This window comes from Paramacrobiotus metropolitanus, unplaced genomic scaffold (genome assembly GCF_019649055.1).
Source record: "Paramacrobiotus metropolitanus isolate TYO unplaced genomic scaffold, Prichtersi_v1.0 Parri_scaffold0000110, whole genome shotgun sequence".
NCBI lineage: Eukaryota > Metazoa > Tardigrada > Eutardigrada > Parachela > Macrobiotidae > Paramacrobiotus > Paramacrobiotus metropolitanus.
In genome coordinates, this window is record NW_026570330.1 from 145,891 (window position 1) to 167,601 (window position 21,711).

General features: G+C 39.9%; 2 protein-coding genes across 2 annotated transcripts; one reads left to right on the forward strand and one right to left on the reverse strand.

Annotated features, from left to right (window-relative positions):
• The first annotated feature begins 44 nt into the window (after nt 1-44).
• LOC129597871 (glycogen phosphorylase, muscle form-like) lies at nt 45-15,874 on the forward strand. The gene is made up of 14 exons (XM_055495568.1): nt 45-134; nt 318-803; nt 1,864-2,137; nt 2,351-2,470; nt 3,265-3,831; nt 8,544-8,736; nt 8,808-9,034; nt 9,908-10,071; nt 11,244-11,586; nt 12,134-12,376; nt 12,779-13,087; nt 14,108-14,583; nt 14,972-15,106; nt 15,435-15,874. Exons 2-14 carry the CDS (start codon nt 406-408, stop codon nt 15,655-15,657), a joined length of 3,672 nt encoding a protein of 1,223 aa, XP_055351543.1. The 5' UTR covers nt 45-134; nt 318-405; the 3' UTR covers nt 15,658-15,874.
• Nucleotides 15,875-15,971: 97 nt separating this feature from the next.
• On the reverse strand, nt 15,972-21,325 carry LOC129597873 (monocarboxylate transporter 13-like). Its single transcript, XM_055495570.1, has 6 exons — nt 20,077-21,325; nt 19,054-19,197; nt 18,159-18,515; nt 17,207-17,653; nt 16,686-16,811; nt 15,972-16,346 (listed from the first exon to the last, which is right to left on the reverse strand). The coding sequence occupies exons 1-6, from the start codon at nt 20,312-20,314 to the stop codon at nt 16,162-16,164; spliced, it is 1,497 nt and encodes a 498-aa protein (XP_055351545.1). The 5' UTR covers nt 20,315-21,325; the 3' UTR covers nt 15,972-16,161.
• Between the last annotated feature and the right edge of the window lie 386 nt (nt 21,326-21,711).

Below are 21,711 nucleotides of genomic sequence, written 5' to 3' on the forward strand. Positions count from 1 at the left end.
GTTACTTCCGGTTCTCTCGATCCGTTTTCACTTTTCAGACATGTCACTCAGTCACTCGTAGGTTTTTTAGTGCAGTTTCTGTTTTCTGTTTCTGATCGAAACTTTCAAGTTCAAGATCCAAGAATTTTACCCTGGTCGGTAGTCTGATTGTAGATTGCAGTGATTTTGACAGTTTCGACTTCCGGGCTGTATTTACTCTGCCAGGTTTTGAGAACACCTACGCATTTTGATTTGTTACGCTGTTGAGTGTTGCTACTGTTGCAGTAGCAACTGCAAATTCAGATTTTTGATGCATTTGAAGTTCTGAACTCTTGCAGTTGTCCGCGTTGTCGAATTGTGACTGACTGACTGTCGTGTAGTTGCCCCTTGGTCCTTGGAATTCTAACTTACGGAGGAACTGCGGGGATGTTCCGTTCCCAATTAACCCCATCCACCTCGCGTCTGACGCAGACGGACGACGTGGAGCGGGAATCCGACACCGAGTCTAGCGACGATTCCGGGGACGGCGCGGGCCTGGATGACGCCAGCCAGGAGCCCGTCGACGCCATCATGACCGTCCTCCTCAACGCCGTCAAACTTCCCCGCAGCGCCAGTGAACGGGCGGGCACGCTGGGGTTCCTGGAGAGCGAGGCGTACGTGGAGGCGGGGCAGACGCTGGATCTGATGCTGGAGCACTGGCAGCACCATGCCTCCTTCCAGCCGGGGTTTCTCGATGAGGCCGCCCAGCGGGATCTCGATCCGCATCGCTTCAGCTGGGTGAAGGTGGGCCAGCTGGTCTGGGCCAAGCACAAACGCTTCGATTGGTACGCTTTCTGTCCCATACTCAGCAATAGATGGCGAATTAATAAAAATTGCGCATACGAATATTGATTTTTTTTAAAAAGCCCGTAATAGAATGGTATGGCTCACGCTGATTAAAAATCTGGCTCTATTAAAGATCAGTTATTATTTTAATTGGTTTTAATAGAGTGAAAAGTACAGTATTCTATCGCAGGACCGATAAATTAAATAGATAATTTGATATGTGTTCTTTAAACGACAAAATAATGGACGACTTTCATAAATAATGGTTCTGATGATTTTTTAATACTGTATCCGCTCGCACATCTTGAACCACAGAGTGTGTGTACGGGAAAAACGCGCATTCAATATACACACTCTAACCGGGCCAAACGCGCGATTCGCGATTTGATAAATTTCTGATGTCTTTGCAACATCTGGTCTGGAGAACTTCTTGAATATAAAAAAAAATTGGAGCTCTAACAATTTTAAACTTGTTTATGCTCGATAGCAGCCATTAACATACAGCTTTGCCGTAAGCACGAGTTACAGACTGATTTGTTGTGGTTTTTGGGGTACCCCTGGAAGGGGATGGGTACGTTCAGCGTCAACATTCTTGATGGCGATGAACCACAGAACAATTCGAGCTTTCAGCTGCGGAACCTTTTTCCAGAGTGAACTGCCATTTAAATGAAAATTCTTGGTTTATTGGACAAATTCACAAGAAGAACTGTTCATCTTGAAACCAAATGAGCAATATTTCGTAGTCGTGCATTTTGCCCGGTTAGAGTGTGTATATTGAATGCGTGTTTTTCCCGTACACAAACTCTGTGGTTCAAGATGTGCGAGCGGATACAGTAATTTTTTAATAAAGTGAGGCATGATAGTATATCACAATTTACGGGCACGTACGGGATCGTAAGTTAAATAATATACATATGCGTTTGCCAGATGATGAAACAAAATAAACAGGCTCGAGGCAAATCAGTATGATGATTTTTAAAAAAATAAAATTAAAAAGATTTTTAAAAAAGCCTTTGAAACCCCGTATTGATTGTATACTTACATTTTCAAATTGAATAGGTGGCCAGCGGTGATAAAGAGCATCAAGCGTAAGAAACGGCAGCGGACCCTCAACGCCAGCAGCCACGTGGTGGTGATGTTCGTGGAGCCGGTGTACGATCACTATCTGCAGTACGTGAAGAGCGGACTCAAGTACGTCCTGGGGGCCGTTCACCAGCTGACGCCCATGCATCTGGCCCGCTCCGAGGGGGAGATACAGCGCTCCAAACGCTCCTGGATGACCGCGGAGGATTCCTACATGGACAACACCATGTTCGAGGTCTCCGAGCGGATGGTACGGGCGATGACGACGATCATTAATTTTGACAAAATAATGAATTAATGGACTACACTAACAACATCCATGTATCAGTAAATTTACAAATTAAAAGGTAAATATAAAAAACAGATAATTTAAAAAATAAATTTACTGTACAGATAGTAAATTAAATTTTAGATACACCCGCAAAATACGGCAGTGAAAGTTTGTTTTCTTCCTGTGTTGCAGGCCGTGGTGTACGAGATGAACCGCGATAAGTTGGTGCGCGACGGAACGCTGAATTTTGAGCTGCTCGGGGCGCTGTACTATCTGGCGGAGATCGTGTGGTGCAAGATGTGCTCCATGCATGTATGTCGAGAGAAATGCTGTAATTCCTTGAATTTTATTGATAACAACAATGAGGATGATTTTTTATTGATTTTTTTAAAAATTCTTTCCGAAAGATGATGTTTTAGTTCCTTGTAATTCCCGAATTTTATCTACAAGAAAACTCCTTTGGAGTTTGTTTCTTTATTTCCTGGAGTTTCATCGATAAGGAGAATCTGGCCTTCTTTTCATCCGATGCCGTAATATTTTCGTAACAAATACCTTTACGGAACATCCGATCAAACACAAAAATATCGGAAAATCCATTTTAAACGCTTTTTCGTTTTAAAAAAATTTTTATAGTTGTGAAAATTGGTCACTTCGTGTTCTTTCTCTTGCGAAAGCTGACCGTGAGTAAGTCGATAACTGTGTTTTCGTACGTATCCCTGGACTTTCTAGTTAGCCTTTGTACTACGTTAACCGCTGAATTGTACAACTGGAATATTTCCAGGTTGTCGCTTGCTTCGTACTAAATTAGCGTTTAATGCAGCTGAGCGACGGTAATCTCTGGCAGTCGACTGACTGCGATTTGGATAATAAATATTAAATCAGTTAGGAAAATATTTAGCCTATTAATCAGTCAATTAATTAGAAGAAGTATTAATAATAATAAATAGCAAGTAATTAATGTACATCATGATGGAATAATAAATTAAATAATCACGAGTGAGCAATAATAAATCAGATAATTGAATATTTATTTGATTGACTATTTAATTAACAAAAATTTATTATCGACAAATAAATTTGATGTTCTTTATTGTTAATAAATGCAGATTATCCCGCCCAACCCCTTACCCAACCTGGACCCCTTCAAACCCTTCCTGTCCACCCTGGAGGACGTGTCTTTCTGGCGCGACACCGCCCAGCCCCGTCCCCCTCGGCCGCGCCCCTACGCCGACCCCACGGACCCCCCGGTCACCGAGCCGACGGAATGGTACGGCTTCGACTTCATCCAGATTGCCCTCCAACGCGACCCCACCAAAATCGACTACTCGGAGGAGAATGCCGCCGTGGTGCAGCAGCGCAACGTGTATGCCGCGCGTCTATTAGACGCCATCCGCAGCCCCGGGTGCCAGCGCTATCTGACGACGCTGCGCGATGCCCCGCGCACCGATCGCCGGCACACGAAGCGGACGCGGGCCTGGGTGATGCGGGAGATGTGGCAGTTGGTGCATCAGGAGATCCGCTGTCCCTCCGGACCCATCGTGGAGGATGGGCAGGTGTTTGAGTTGTATAGACTGATGAGAAGGATCCGGAGGAAGGAGGACGATGATAATGTGCAGTTTATGCGCGATTGCTATGATGTCTGGCTGCCGGAGGCGGTCATCTATGCGATCATGGTGAGACAGTGATGGATGCGACATAAACTGATTTTTTTAGGAAATTAATTATAGTTTTTTTAGGGATTAAACTGTAATTAATATTTTGTAGAGATTAAATTGTAAATAATATTTTTAGGGATTAATTTACGATTAATTTGGTTAATTCCCGTGTTTTTCTTATAGAAAAAATAATAAAAAAATGTAGCGTTGTTTTATGAACGAATTAATGTAAAACAATATAAATTGAAGATAACTGTGATTCTGCTGGGAATCAACCTGATTTTTGCTTAAATATGTCAGTTCTGGCGTTTTCATGTTTGTAAAAAAATAAAGTAGATTAGACGGAAAGAGTGTAGTGATAATGTGCAGTTTATGCGGGATTGCTATGATGTCTGGCTGCCGGAGGCGGTGATCTGTGCGATCATGGTAAGACAGGGGATGCGACATTACTTCATATTTTTTGAGGGTTACCTAAATTATAATCAGCATTTTTTAGGGATTAAACTGTACTCGTATTAATATTTGTTAGAGATTAAATTGGAAATAATGTTTGTTAGGGATTAAATTAGTTGTAGATTAATTTGGTTATTTAATTCACGGGTTTGTCTTATAGGAAAAAAAGTTGTAAAAAATCATAACATATTTAGAAACGAATTAATGTAAATTAATGCAAATAACTGGAGATTTTCTGTTAATTAACTAAATTTTTACTTAATTACGTCAGTTCTGGCTTTTGCTTATTTTAAAAAAAATTGACGAATTATGCGGCGGATCGGGCGGGAGGATGACATCATCGTAAAATTAAGCGCTAAAGTGCAGGAAGCGTAAAGAGGAAGTAAAAGCAGCATTGGGAAGTAATTTAAAAAAACTTACAATTAACTTCAAATTTAATTTAAGATGTCTGATGCCATAGAGAAGTATGCCATAGGGAAGTGATAACTGACCTTGAGCGTTTGAAAACGTTCGAGCCATAGCACTACGATTCTGTCGATCAGTTAAACGTTTTTCGGGTATACTCGTTACTTTTCGCCATTTCTTAATCGAAACGTAATTTTTAATTAGGTATGTCACGTCTTGGCACAGATGTTTATTGTGCCACTCTGGCCGGATAGATACTGAGTAATAATGATAATAATGGAAATACTCGTAGTACCACATAAAATGCGTCCTCTACAGGTCAACACAGTCATGCGGGTTGCTACGCGCTAATATGGCGCGTAGCCACTACACTACATCTTCACCCTTAAAATGAAGTGAAAAAGCAGAACATTATGGCAAAATGTCGAAATAATCTTCCTCGACATTGTAGACGGTATTGACCTTTTCCTTCTTCTTGTTGTCCTTCTGCTGGCATGCCCTCTCTATATGGCCTTTCATGCCGCAACCATTGCATCTGGTGTTTTTATACCAGCATTCTTCTGGCGTATGCCGCCAGGATCCACATCTTTTACATTTCCGCCGGGACGGCATCTCTTCTTCACTTCCACTTTCGTCATCATTCTCTTCCTGTCTCTTTTCTCTACTGCTCTTCTCCTCTTTCTTCACTCTTATTTCTCGCTTCTTAATGTTGTTCACCACATTCTCTTCCACATTAGTTTTTCTCGCCTCTTTCACGCTTGTTTCATATTTGATAGCAATTTGGAGGGCGGCGTCGAACGTCTTCAGCTCTTGCAGCATTAGGTAGCGTCTTGTTGCGTCGCTTTTGACGCCTGCCACGAGCACAGCACTTAAATTCTTCTCCAGCACTGTTGCCGGAAAGTCGCATAGGATCGTTTTGTCACGTAAACGTGTCGCGAAGTCCACCAGGCTTTCTTTTTCGTCCTGCCGAAGACTGAAGAACAGCGCCCACTCGGTTATTTGGTTTGTGTACGGGGCGTAGGCCGTTTCCAGCTTCGTGACCAGTTCACCCAGTGTGAAGTCGGACGGCATCTTGGGTTTGCACATCGAAACTAAAAGCTGCAGGGCCTTCGTGTCCAGACTGTTTATTAGCAAGGCACGGTGCTTGTCCGTATGAAGGTCGGTCAGCACAGTATAATTATCATACAAAAACTTCCACGCCTTCCAGTCCATGGTTTCCGGATTGAACTTGGTCAATTGATCGGTTGTGGTCGTCATTTTCGATCTCTTATTATATAGCGCTCGCTTTCCTCTTCTCCTTTCCCGCTTCAGAGTTCAGAGAATACTACACTTCACGCCAATTGTCACGTCTTGGCACAGATGTTTATTGTGCCACTCTGGCCGGATAGATACTGAGTAATAATGATAATAATGGAAATACTCGTAGTACCACATAAAATGCGTCCTCTACAGGTCAACACAGTCATGCGGGTTGCTACGCGCTAATATGGCGCGTAGCCACTACACTACAAGGTATTTGCTATTCAGTGACATGGACTTTGTCTGATTGTGGTATGTTCACTTTTTCATACTTCTTACATCATAATTTCAGTATTCACTGCCGTTATTGCCACGAATTAATCAAATTCATTTTAAATCCGGTAATTGTGTGATGTGTATTATCTAAAAAACACAAGGCTCATAAATAAATAAAAACTAGTAATATTTATTAGAAACAAAATTCAATAAATAAATCTGAAAAGTGATAACAAGGAAAGATGTTTCCGGGCAGATGATTGACGGGGTGAACTATCCGGAAGCGGAGCGGCGGTATGTGATGGGCGCGCAGTACACGGAGGAAGAAGTGGAGGCCGGCTGGGATAAGAATCCCGTCCTCTCCATGGTGGCTGCCATGGAGAAATGAATCTTTCTACTTTTTTATAATTTCCGGAATTTTTATTGGAATTTTTCTGGAATTTCTTGATATGTTGGCATTAAGTAAACGAATGAAATGCACCGATAACTACTATTTTTTCATCGCTTGTTTTTTTAAGTTGTGGTACTCAATAAGGAAGTACAGTGCTTAATTTTTTCTGTACAGTCAATATACGAGTTTACTTATCTTGTTTTTGAACAGTCCCATAATGAAAATAAATACACGGTGTGTTGCGAAATTCCCTAGCAACAAACGTTCGTAGAAGAAAACCGTTGAATTTGGTATAATAACTGCCATTAAATTGACTAAAAAATTAGTAAATAAAATAAATAGTTAATATTTTTTAAGTTTTGATTTTTAAAAATAATTTTTCGGTACGAAGATATTTTTTTTCTGAGCGGAGGAAGTCAAGGAAATTCTGAATACTCTGTATTTTTAACGGGGAAGAATGCTGCAGCCCTCGCTGGACCGGGGGCGTTTCCTCAGCGTCCGCGATGTGAACACGTCGACGACGGTGGCGGCGGTGAAGCAGCGCTTCAACGAGCACCTGCACTTCACCGTGGGGAAGGACCGCTTCACCGCCGACCAGCACGACTACCTGCAGGTGCTGGCCCGCACCACGCAGGACCATCTCATGAAGAAATGGATCCGCACGCAGCAGCACTACTACAATCAGGATCCCAAAGTACGCGCTTTATCCTCACTGGACCTTACGTACGAGTACCGTAGAACAGGGGAAAATCTGCTCAGAAAATAGCTCAAATTAAAAATAAATTTTGACATGAAGAAATAATACAAATAAATCACTCAGTTTGCAAAAAATTTTTACATTTAATCGTCATGTAACATGAAGGAATCTGTCTAAGCCAGTACGTGATACTTGATACGTACTTATACTCGTAGTATCAGCTAAAATTTAAAAACAATTTTGGTAATACAGGTAAATAAATCAATGTGCACAAATAGAAAAGCGGCGTCAAATTAATAACAGTATATTTAACGAGCTGACTAATTTATTTGCACATATATCTGATGGTTGTAATATCAACTAAAATAAACTGCACTTACGAGGAAAGAGTTTATGAAAGCACTGGACGGCCGTATCGAAAAATTAATTGTAACATAGGAAAAGCGAAAAACTTTGCAAAAAAAGAGAATATTTCGGCAAATGGACTTGCACAACCTGTACTGGCGTTTGCCGTATGCTAAGCGCGAGAATAGAGATGGCAGAAAACGCTATTTAAGCCATTACACTACGTTACGTGTCGTTAGTATGTAATGTGCCTTCGCTAGTCTCAAGCTGTTATTTCGTACAAATATTATAAATTTAATTACAACAGAAATTTTTTTAAAATTTGGCTAAAAATAGTAAGACAAATTACACGTGCAGTTAAAGAGTATATTTATATAACAGCATTGGACAGGAGCATTTTAATAATGATTTTGTACAAAAACTAATCGCCAAAGCGGGAGAAAAAGACTGGCGCATTACATAATGTACATCATGTACGAAAAGTTGTACGATATTATCATGTGAACGTAAAACCAGACAGCGACTTTACATCGGCCAAAAGCCATAACACTACGATCCGTTCGTTATGGCATAATCATGTCGCGGCCCCCTGAAAATTTATACACTGCCCAGCAATTAATTTCTGTCTACAGTTTTTCATAACAGAGTATTAGATGATTGAATTAATTAGCTGATGAATTATCAATATAAATCTGTTTCTTTTATCCATTATTACTTTGTGTGCGTACCGAAATACGGTACATAAATATGTATCGGGTATTTAGATGGTGAATTCCATCTTGAACCTACAGATAAGTCCGAATGATTATTTTAATATAATTAATCATAATTGCAATAATTTTTATTAATATTTTCGTTTTTTAATAATTTTACCGCACTCAACAACAAAACGTTATTTTAACAATTTTAAGATGACCTTTGTAGCGTGTGTACTACCTGTCGATGGAGTACCTGATCGGGCGGACCCTGCGCAACACCATGGGCAACCTGGGCATCACCGATCCCTGCGTGGAGGCCATGGCCGATCTGGGACTCAAACTGGAGGAACTGGAAGAGCTGGAAGTGGACGCTGGGTTAGGGAATGGTGGACTGGGACGACTGGCCGCCTGTTTCTTAGGCAGGTACCGAGAGACCCCTTCTTCCGGTGTTAATCAACCTAAAGGTCATGGTTGCCGGTTCGGGTCGTAGATTCCCTGGCGACGCTGTCCATCCCGGCGGTGGGGTACGGAATTCGCTATGAATTCGGGATCTTCAAGCAGGCGATTGTCAACGGGGAGCAGCGGGAGGAGCGCGATGATTGGCTGGAGTTTGGGGATCCCTGGGAGAAGATGCGGGTGGAGAGAAAGGTCACCGTGCATTTTCACGGGCAGGTTGTCAGGGAGGCCGGCGGCCGGGCGCGGTGGATCAACACGCATGTAAGAAATTAATTTCAATAATTCGCCATTTTATTACTTACCGTTTATGACATTTTCCTGCGTTTAATCCGTGTTTGGAATTTCCTTACGTTAGTCTATACATAGTAGTTGTCTCCTGTGTAGTGTATTCTGTAATGTATCAAAAAAGGCAGTAAAACTATTTTGTTGATTTTCTGTTTTATTGCTGGGTTTATTTTTTTCATTTTTTGTTTTATTGACTTCTCTTGGCACATCTTCAAGATTGTACTGCTGTACAGATGGTTTTGTATGTTATCACATATGCATGTTACTATTCTCGATTTTATTCTCCTTTTTTGAAGTTTCAAAACTTTCTTGTCGAATTATTTTACGCTCCTTTTCGAAACGTAAATACGCTCGTTATTTACGTTATTTACGCTCCTTTCCGAAACGTAAATAACCGCGCGCTGATTCGAACACCGGCAATAAAAATGCAATAATAAAAATAGAAAAATGAATTAAAGAAATAAGAGAAGAAGGAAATAAAACATAAGCAATGAAAATCAGTGAAAAAAATGGTGAATAATAAAAGTTTGAGTGCAACGCGTAATAAATAGATAATGTTATGAATAAAAGAATGCATGTTGAACGACTGCAGGAAAAGAACTACGAAAAAATAGCCATTTTGCATATTAGCACTAAGTCTTTCGTTAATTAGTGGAATATTTGCATATGGATCAGTTGATCCAAGCGGCAGTCTGAGCCAGTCCACTACGATATGCTACTGCATATACTACCGTTTATTAGCCTTGTTTATTAGCCGTGCTGGGTATCGAGAAAGGAGAAAAACTAGAAAATCCAATGATAAATTTTGAAATAATAAATCTTATTTGGTAAAAATGCCAATATCTGCAGACGGTGTACGCCGTGCCCTTTGACATGGCCACGCCGGGCTTCCGCAACGAGACCTGCAACATCCTCCGTCTGTGGTCGGCACGCTCGCCCAACACCTTCCAGTTGGAGGATTTCAACGCCGGCAAGTACATGAGCGCGGTGCTGGACCGGAATACGGCCGAAAAGTGCGTGAACTGATTCAGCAAGGTAACACCGGTTTGTAGAAGTTCACACTAACATACATATACAGTCAACTAACGTGTCGAATGAAGCGTTTGGTTATTACCATTTGTATTTTCCATAGCGCTTCGTTTGTGCTACGGTAAGCATATAATAAATATTTATAATTATAATAATTATAATAAACAAGGTAGCAATTGTAATTACAGGAATAATTATAATTCTAAGAACCATTGTTTTGTACGGAAGAGATAAAAAATAAAAGATGCAAAAACTAGAAAAATATATGTTGGATTACAGCAGTTTTGATCTAACTGTGACTGACACACGAAGAATAGCCAGTTCCAATGTAAGCCATCATTCTGCGATCACTTTACAAGCATAGCACAACACAGCCTTGCAGTTATTGCATTTCTTGTGTCAATTTAGCTTGAGAACTTCCGGATACTTACTGTAATAATTGTGATAGAAGTAGAACGGCAGTTGCTTTAATATTAATCAAGGGATTTAATCATTTTCGTATTTTTATTTTATTTGTTTGTAGAATTTTTTAATTGGGATTAAACAAATTCAGCCAAATTCGTGAATAAGCATTAGTAACAAGAATTCAGGACTGTAAATCCATACAAGTACGAAATGAACACTGTGTGACTGTGGTGTACTTGTACGGTATTCGAAAGATAAAAGTTCATAAAACCCGGTAGTCTCCATACTGCACGACTGCATCAGTTATCTGCCAGGATTAACTAGAAAAACAAGTTTTTAGCTTCGTTGGTTTTAATTGAGGCTCTTTGGTACATCGTTTTCGTGCGACAGATTATCTTGTTATTTTTCTTTTTTAGAAACTTAACAATATTTTCGCCATGCCGAACAATTTTAAAAATAATCAGTAGCATTTAAATTTGACATTTACTTTACATTTGGTGAATACATTTATTTTACTGGAACATTTGTATTTATTTTATATTCGGAGCCTATATACTTATTTTATATTCTATAGATTACATATATCTTTCATTCATTTTGTATTTATTTCAAATTCAGCCTACTATAGTTATAATCGCCCATTTCCATGTACGTATATTTACGAGGGTTTAATAATTCGCCACTTACATTTTATTTTACTCGGGGTATTTAATACATTTGGTGGATATATGTGGTGGATGGGTTGTTACAGTATTTCCCGTGTTCTATATCCGAACGACAACTTCTTCACCGGCAAAGAGCTGCGTCTGCAGCAGGAGTATTTCCTGGTGGCGGCGTCCCTGGCGGACATTGTCCGGCGCTACAAGTACGCCATCTATGGCTGTCACGAGCCGACCCGGACGTCCTTCGCCGAATTCCCGGAGAAAGTGGCCATCCAACTGAACGACACCCATCCCTGTTTAGCCATCCCGGAACTGATGCGGCTGCTGGTGGATGGGGAGGGGCTAGCGTGGGAGGAGGCGTGGCGCATCTCTACGCGCACTTTTGCCTATACCAACCACACCGTGTTGCCGGAAGCGCTGGAACGCTGGCCGGTACGCGAAATAATAATTATTATTATCATTATCGAACCAATAGTAGCCACACTCCACTTGGGAGACTTTAAAGGCTATTGGAATTTATTTTTGGTATTTTGAAAATTTATACTTTTTTTGGTTTGATTTTATGAGATAAAAGTTGCTCATCTGGGAATCGAACCCAACCTGTACAGTGCAAAAGAATTCTAGCAATTTTTGTAAATTTTGTGCCGTTATTTTCAAATTAATGGTGGTAATCATTATTAAATATTAATTAGATATAAAATAAAAATATTTATACAAAATTAAACATATAATTTGAAAAAACAATAAATTGAAAAATCTAATTATATAAAAAATTCTCAGTGTTATTTATGTTTTGATTTTCATAGAGATATTTTTGCTCAGTAATTAAAAACGGTTTTTTTCCCTTGGAAACTGCGATTAAGTTAAGTTATTTGATTAATTTGATAGTGCTATTTGTTTAGCTAATTTCGTATTACATGCAACAAATTCTTTTCGAGAATCTCATCCGCAAAAAAATTTACAAATTTGTTTTCTTTAGGTGGAAATGCTGGAGAAATTATTACCACGGCATCTGGAAATTATCTACGAAATTAACTGGTGGTTCCTGTACGAGAAAGTGAATAAAAAATGGCCGGACGGCAGTCAACTGCGCAGCATGTCCATCATCGAGGAGGCGGATGTGTTTAACCCGCGGAAACGCGTCAACATGGCGCATCTGGCCATTGTCGGCTCGCACACCGTCAACGGCGTCGCGCAGATCCACAGCGACATCCTCAAACGAGTAAAACATACAATTTTTGGTACATTAAATGTAAAATAATTCGAAAATAATATTTATCATATTTCTACCAGATTTATTCAAATAACAAAAAATAACTTGGAATTAATTGGACATCTTTCTGGTCTGAATTACTGTAATTGAGAAAACTGGCGAGAAAATTCGCATTCAGATAATGGGCAGTAACGCTGCTGATTTAATTATTTGATTGATAAATAATATAATACATAGCCCATTTTTCTGTATAATAATAGATAAAAATAATATTTTTATTTGAATGAATTTGATTGATTTTTTTAATTAATTTAATTTAATTTTGTATTTTGAAGGTAACGTAATTAACATTTTAATATAACTTAATAGAATATTTTGATTAATTTTTTATTTAATTTTTTTATTTGCTAGGTGATTTTTAAAGATTTTTACGCGTTGTGGCCGGAGAAATTCCAGAATAAGACCAACGGCATCACGCCGCGCCGCTGGCTGGTCAACTGTAATCCGCTTCTCACGGGTTTTATCTGTGAGAAAATCGGTCCGCTGGACGACTGGATCCGCCATCTGGAGGCCCTGCGCAAACTAGCGGCTTTAGCCGGTGACAAGGACGTCTTAACGGAGTTGGCCAACGTCAAACTGCAGAATAAACGGGAGTTTGCGCGTTATATTAAGGAACACCACCACCTGGACGTCAATCCCGAGGCCATGTTCGATGTGCAAGTAAGAACAGTTTCCGGAACGTATCCAAATTTTATTGACACATCGCCGAACCAATTTATCTTTGAATTAATAAATGAGTGATTATTCTTTAAAATTTCTACTAATTTGCCGCATGTGAAATGAGAAAAATATTTGATTAATAATTAATGCAGTAATTTAAAAGTTAAGTAATTATCTGAATAATTGTTTTTTTTTATTTTTGAGCAGTTTTTTTTTAAAATGAGAAAAATAAATTGTTGATTAATAATTGAAATGAAACTGGTTAGAATTCCACTACATACCTAGTAAACTCATATTAAAACAATCGGACGCGATCCGCAGAAAATCCGGCCAGAAAAAGTTGGCCGGTCTGCGTACTGGTCCGTTGAGCGGGGATGGAGCCCCGACCCAAGGTGTTTTTTGGAGCTTTGTGAAGTAGAGAAGAGGTGAGGGGTTTGTATGGAACTGCTGTAAGTACACTCGGCCAACTAGCGTCGCCGTGGTTAACATTTTTTCGGCCAGGCACAGAGTGCCGAGTTGGTGCCTATCTGCCGACGTCAGCTATCGTCGTCATCCGGCGCTGCGTGCCGTTTACAATCAAGCAGCTTGCAGCTCCATATAAAAAATGCGCCGAAAACTATAGATACAGTCAGATACATATATATGACCAGCTTCGGTTAGAATTTTCATCGGTTAAAATCGTCGGTCGGGTTTCATCGGTTAATTGTCATCGGAAATTTGATAAAATTTTTGATAAATTTTTTGATGAAATAATTGGTAGACAGGTTAATTTTTTAAAAGAATTTTTATGGTAAATGTGCGCTGTACACAGCACGGTAGAATAAAATGAAAAGCAGCTCTAAGGGTATTTTTTTAAATCTCGATTTTTGACAGGGCTGATTGTTTGGCTTTTGATTAAAAATAATTTGAAAAATAAAAAAATAATACTCCAATAGATAAAGTGAAAATAATAAGAATAAAAACAATATAAATACAATAAAAATAACAGAAAAATAAGGATAGAAATAATAATTTTGCTAGGTGAAGCGCATCCACGAGTATAAACGCCAGTTATTAAACTGCCTGCACGTCATCGCGTTATACCGCCGCATCAAACGCCACCCGGCGGCGGAGATGGTCCCCCGCGTCGTCATGATCGGCGGGAAGGCGGCGCCGGGCTACGCCGTGGCTAAACAGACCATCCAGCTGATCAACGCCGTCGCCGGCGTCGTCAACCACGATCCGACCGTGGGCGACCGGCTGAAGCTGATTTATCTGGAGAACTACCGGGTGACCCTGGCGGAAAAGGTCATCCCGGCCGCGGATCTCAGTCAGCAGATCTCGTTGGCCGGGACGGAGGCCTCCGGCACCGGGAATATGAAGTTTATGATGAACGGGGCGTTGACTATCGGGACGCTGGACGGGGCTAATGTGGAGATGCGGGAGGCGGTTGGGAAGGAGAATTTCTTCCTGTTTGGGATGGATGTGCAGGAGGTGGAGCAACTGGCCACCGCCGGGTGAGAAGCGGTCAATAAGATGATTCCCGTCGATTTTATTTAATTTTCTTCTTGTTTTTATTTTTTTTATTAATTTGAATTGTATACGTAATATTATAGTTTTGTTAATTTACTTAGTGTCGTTGCGACAGTTAATGGATGTAATTTATTAATTACAGTAAATAACCGATGAATTTATTCCGCATTTGTTCGACAACTTTTGTATGCTTTTTTGAGAAATTATGCAATTATTTCTATTTTTTATGAGTACATTTCTGAATTTATTAAGTAACTGCTACTTTTACATTTAATTTAATTTCTGAATTTTATTTAATTTATTTGCAATAGATTTTCGAAATTATTATAGGGTATGTACAGACACAGTTACTTTATACTTGTTGCGCTGTAGGTATAATCCTATGGATTATTACATGAAGAATGAGGAACTTCGAGAATGTCTGGATATGATTAAGGACGGGGTTTTCTCGCCGAACAACCCGAATTTATTCAAGGGATTCGTCGATCATCTGCTGCGATGGGACAGGTACATGCGCCGTCATATAACAACGATGTCATTTTTTTCAGATTTAACTGATGTTTCTTAAATTAACGAGTAAATAAAAACTAACTGTGTACAATAAATGAAAATTTCACAAATTGACTGTAAAGTGTAAACGTATATACAGATAAAGCACAGAAATCCATGAAGAATAATGCAGAAAATATTTTTTCAAAATTCTGTACAGGTATATACAGATATATTTAGAAATTATTAAATATACACATATATTTAGAAATTAGCTGTAATGCATAGAGGCACAATGATTCATGAAGAATAATTCCGATAAAATTTTTAAAAAAATTCTGTACAGGTACATGGTGTGTGCGGATTTCGGGGACTATATGCGGGCGCAGGCGGAAGTCAGCGCCGCCTACGCCGACCGGGAGCGGTGGAATCGGATGGCGCTGCTGAATATCGCCGCCAGTGGCCAGTTCAGTAGTGACCGCACCATCCGTGAATACTGCCAGCATATTTGGCATGTGGAGCCCTGTGAGCCGGCGCGCGCCCTCTCCACCATCAACGAAGTGCCCTAATTAATGGAGACTCATGAATTCGTTTTATTCGCATTTTTCTCTTATGTTTTTCTGATTTTTTTCTAATTTTTCTTCTCTCCTTATTTATCGCATTTTGTCTCACTTTATGTCATTAATTGCCTCATTTTTTTATTAATACATTTTCTCTTGTTTCGCTTTGTTGGATTAGATTTTCTTTTTTGTACTTGTTGTTTCTTACTTTTATGCAGATTTTTTGCAGCTCTCGATATATATTTTTTTGCAGTTTGTCGTGAAAAATTTATTAAATTAATAAAGGCTTGCATTTGCGGTAGTTGTGCGTAAAGTCATACGTATATAATTTTATTTCGAATTCATTTCTTCGAAACAATTTTGAGCATTCTGGATGAGCAGGCAGAAGAACACGCGGTCTGGTCTAGACTCTAGACAAATAATTATGTATTTCACCATTGAGCATTTCCATCACAGCAATACTGAACAAAACATGGTTGTATTTTTCTATATAAAGAAATATAAAGAAAATAATTATTGGCCCAGCTCCTCGAGGCGGTAGGTGTCTTTCTCGTCTCTTACCACCTTCCGGCGTCGCGCGGCCCCCATCCGCCGCCCGATGGGGATCAGCAGCAGCAAGAAGCCGCCGACAAAGCCCAGGATGCCGGTGAGGACGAAGACGAAGGAGTGGCTGTTCCCGAATTCCATCACCAACCAACCTATCACAGACACAAGACTGTACCATGCGTAAAGGTCATGCGGCATTTATTTTCTTAAAGAAATTGTTTTGCGAACATATTTTCCTTTCGACCAGATTAATGAAGTCGTACAGATTCAGAGCTAATGTAAAAATACATTTGTTAATACGGAAAAGATCACCTAATGGTTAGGGCCACCTGCGAATTATGAAAAAAAAACTAATAATTCATAAGAGAACCGAAAATAAAAAATATTGTAAAAATGGGAATCACTGAAAATTTAACAACAAAAAGAAAGAGAGGAAAAATCGCGTGACAGAAAAAAGCGTTAATGTGGAAGTATTGTTAGAACAGACGTACCTCCGAGCGGCGGTCCAATCAGGCAGGCCACGCCCCGAAACACCCCAATATTCCCGTACAGCGGCCCGAATATCGTTATCCCAAAGAAATCCACCAGCACCACCGTGGTCAGGGCGAACATGCAGCCTATACAACAGCAGCAACGCACGGTAAAGGTCACCATTGCAAAATTAATATTTTATTCTACATTTACATTTACATAATAATTCTACATTTACATTTAACTAAATAACAAGATTACAAACATGGCATACATTTGCATGATAACATGTTATTCATAATTATCTAAACGTGTAAAATTAATTTGTGATGTACAGTATATTAGTGTATCGAATATTTATCTGTAAATACATAATTATATAATGATACAGACGATAGCCTACTAAGAATTTTTTTCTTAATCGTTTAAATAAGTACTTAAAAATATATAATACCCATAAATATGAATATATATAATAATAATAATTTTTGAGAAAAGTCAAAAGTGACATTATACAGACCACTAGTGACCTTTATCTTACCATAGCCGGTGCCGAAGACCGCAGCGTACAGACACACGGACCAGTAGCTCTGGCCCAGCACACTCAACGCCGTCGCCGCGCCGTACATCATAATGTTGGCGCTGAGCAAATACAGCCGGCTGCGCGGCACCGCATTGCCCAACGCTCCGAATCCCAGCCGCCCCACGGTGTTGAAAATCCCCATGATGGACAAGATGAACGCGGCGTCCAGTTTGTCAATGTTCAGATCCCGCACAGCGCGGTTGTATAAAAAGACCAGCGGGGCGCTGGCCGAGTAAAAGGTCAGGAATTGGTTAGCGGCGAAGATCCAGAAGATCCAGTTGGACAGCGCCGAGCGCATGGTGAGGACGTCCGGGAGGATGGACACCCGGCGGGCTTTGGACATGGAGGTCAGGGTCGGGACTTCGCGCAGCGGCTTCGTCTCGTCGGAATTATATAACAATTCGCCTGTAAAAAAATAAAAATAGCCGTAAAAAATAGAAAGTTTTGGTGCACAATCGAATTTTTTCAAAATAATAAATAAAATAATTTTCAAAAATATTTTCAAATAATTTTCAAACTGATAAATAATTTATTGAAAAAGTTTTATTAACCCAGTTTTTAATCGTTCTTAATCTGAAATTGCTTCGGAGTGTCTCGAGTGTTAAAAAGTAATCATCAAATAATTTCTGAATTATTAACGTTTTTTTTGTTTTCCTTGATTTACGCCCATTTTTATTTTATTATAATTGTAACAAAATTATTTTTTAAAATACTTTTATTAAAATTTTTGATTACGCATCATATTCTTAGTCATCGGTTTATTTCTGTTACATACGTTAAACCGATCACTTCCGTTTAAATACTGTTCAGTAAATCGGTTTCGGTTTAAATGCAGTTCAATATATAAAAAATGAGCTGATTAGTTTTTATATCATTTTTAATATTCAAATAATTCAATGCCGGCCTTTACCGTTGGACGATTCCGGACTGTACGGTGACCCGTCGGCATTAACATTCTTATGTGGACCAACGTAGACTTTCAGCGGAAGATGCTCCACCGTCCTCCGCTTAATGGTGACCTTTCTCCGAGTGGGTACCGGTCGCAGCAATAAAGCGAAAATACACCCGTTGAACGCCAGTCCGCCCTCGATCAGCATCGCGCCCGGTCGTTCATAGTGGACGATCAGTAAGCGGACGAGCGGCGAGAAGGCGAAGACGCCGAAGCCGGCGCCGCACACCGCCAGCCCGGTGGCCAGGGCGCGTTTCTTGGAGAACCAGCGGGTGACGGCCGTCACCGCCGACAGGAACATCAAGCCGGTGCCGATACCTGCACAAATAGATCAATAGAAGTAAATGTAATGTATACGAGAATGCCATGGCTGATATGGGCACTAATCAAAATATGATGAATTTAAATAATGAAAAAATATATATCATGCGTTAAAAAAGACTGATAATATTTGTTAATTAATCTCGTATACATGTTTGTATAAAAATACTAATTATCACGTAATCCATTTTGAGATAAGTTTTAATAGGACACTGATGAAAAACTAAATTTTAAATTAAAGGAAACAGATAAAATGGCTTAAAATTACGTGCTAAGCGGTAAAAATTATTCGCGCGTAAAATACCGAGGGCTAATAAAGTACTAAAATTTACGTCAATATGTAATTTTGGTACATGCACAAAATACATATACCGGTATATGCAGCCGTTGGATTAAAACGGGTGGACTCAAAATACAGTAATTCAAACATCAAGAAGGTTTGATCGCATGTATGCAAAAGAAATAAAAACTTCGATAAATAAATAACGAACAAATAGCTCAAAATAAATACGTAAGAGAAAAGCGGGATATTTACCGGAAAAGGCGCCGATGCCCAGGATAACGACGAGGATGGAGGGCGCGTAGGCGGCAATAATACAGCCCACGCCGCAGATGATGCTGCCCAGGAAGGACACCGCCGCCGTGCCGATCTTGGTCACCAGCCAACCCGCCAGCGGGCCTGTTCATCAGATACATGCACCGCAATTACTAAGCAGTCAATCAATTATCCATTTACCGTTATCTTCTTTTCTTGTTTTAAGCCTAGACAGATACAGGTATCTGGGAAAAATAGTGAGAATCATTGGAAAAAAAATGAAAAATACTAAAAGATTAAAAATATGTATGAAAAATTCTCAATTCTCCTGTGACCAGTAGATAGAGTAAAATTGTTAAAAAATGTCAACGTAAAATGTAAAAGCAAAAAATGGTTCAATTTAGAAAAAAAAAACTTTAATGTAAGTCACGGAGAATTCCATTATTGTATTACTCGTGGATTTTTCTACTGCTGCTAATTTCGTTATGACGATAGTATAAAGTCTTCATTAATGCAGACTGATCCCATGTACTACGATCGTTGCCCACTCTCAGCAAATTTCAATATCGTGCTGTATATTCAGGAAAATTAACTGCTGCCAGAATGATTAATTCCCGAATGTTAAAAGTGCAACGATTTCTGTCTGAATTGCATCCAAGTAGAAAATACTAAAATTTTTCTTTTCAAAAAAAAACAGGAAATTTATAACGAAAATTGTCTTTTAGTATTAATTCAATGCGGCTTTTCCCTTACAACCCTCAATTTTTTGCTCATTTTCTGATATTAATTGGTCCATTGCACTACGATCATCAGTCAACGGCAAATCGTCGACAAACGTATAGAGTCAACATTTCCGTTTGCAGTACGTTGTATAATGCATGGCACCAATTAATCCAGAAAAACATAGTAATAAAATTAACAGTAAAAATTCAAAAAATGATGATATTGAAAAATCCCACAAAGTTCCTGAAACATTTCTGAAGCGAATAATTAAGCAAAAAAAAACGCAGAAAGATTTCTTACCGCTGCCGAAGAGCATAGCCAGGTGGGCGGCCGCCACCCAGGCGGTGGTGGAGGCGTCCGATTTGAAATCCTCCTGCAGCGAGGGATAATACACGCCCAGCGTGTAGCCCACGCCCAACGAGATAACATGCTGCATGAACGTGGCGAACACCACCACCCACCCAAAGCCCCCGTCCGGCGGTTCCGCCGGCTTTATTGTAACAGCCACCCGCTCCTGCGACACGCGTCCGTTACGCATAATGTAGCCGGGAAATAAATAAATAAAATATCCCGGCAAAATAAATCAAAATATTCCAAGAAAAAATCAGTATAAAAATTCAGATGAAATTATATGCGATGCCGGTGACTGTGCATCGCCGCGACGGCCGCTTTAAAAAAAGCCGTAGTACGAGATTTTTACCGCATTTTTGTTTTTGGCCCAAAGTTTAACGAGTTCGGTAGCGTGATTTATCGGCCGAAATAAGTGCACTTGGAAAAGCGGTGAAATTGTGCAATGCGCCCGGAGGATGGTGAAAATGGCCGGTACACGGCGAATATAATCAGCCGGCGTTGATCGCGTTTGCGTTTTTTCTTTGAAAGATATTAAAACCGATTATCTGCGGCTGATTAGCAAGCCCGCAGTCGCACCGCTTAACGAGTACATACCGTTAAGCAGCGTACGTGGGAATTAAAGGCAGTACAAATCGATAAAGCGCCAACGTAAAGTGTACAGTAGAGAGTGTTACGTTGCGGCGCTACACGTGTGTACACCAATGTTGGCACACCGGCGGAAGTGGCAGATAGCGGCTGTTGTAATAGGAAGAATTTTAAATATTATTTATGGGCCGTATTGTGCAGGGTGGTGACTATTGATGGCGGGTTGATCGGTGTGGAAATGGCACGGTCAGCATATTGATGCGGGGATTACAGGGCGGAAATGCAACAGTCAACAGTTTTATATAAAGTAACGATTAATATTCCCGCTGCGTGTATTGCGTCATTCACCGTACGAAAGACTGCCAGTATTAAAATTATGCAAAAACCCGATTTACATAGCACACGCGCTACAATTAACACAACAAGACGGTTTTAGACTTTTCACAAAGTTAATGACAGCATACCATAAAATATGAACTTTATGTACGTTTCTGAAGGTTTGGTTCAACAAGCGAAAATAACCACAAATCATGGGTAAAATCCTAATTAAGGCCTCGGCTACCTTACCGTAAAAATTATGCTCTCAATGTCGTGAAAAACTGTGTGGTACTTTTCGGCAAAAGAAAATTTATATATCATGTGTTCAAAGGAAAAAGAAACCTTAAAAGAGTTTCTATAGTAATTATGTGCTCCAGTTTTCAACTATTGGTAGTACAACGATACCAGGTGAGGATGAGGATAGTACGCCACTACACTACAATATCATTGCTATCATATGTACGAGTGAGCGCCGTACTTGGATGTGATAGGAGTAGAGCCCCCAAACAGTAACAAATTTTTGTACGGCTACGTACGGTTTTCGCTTACGGCACCTACGGCTACGGTACGGTTACGGCAGAAATAACGGGATTGACCGTACGGTATACCGTATACGGCAGTACCGTATACGGCAAGCCCATTGTGAAACCGTGTTTTTGGCTTACGGTTACGTACGGCACT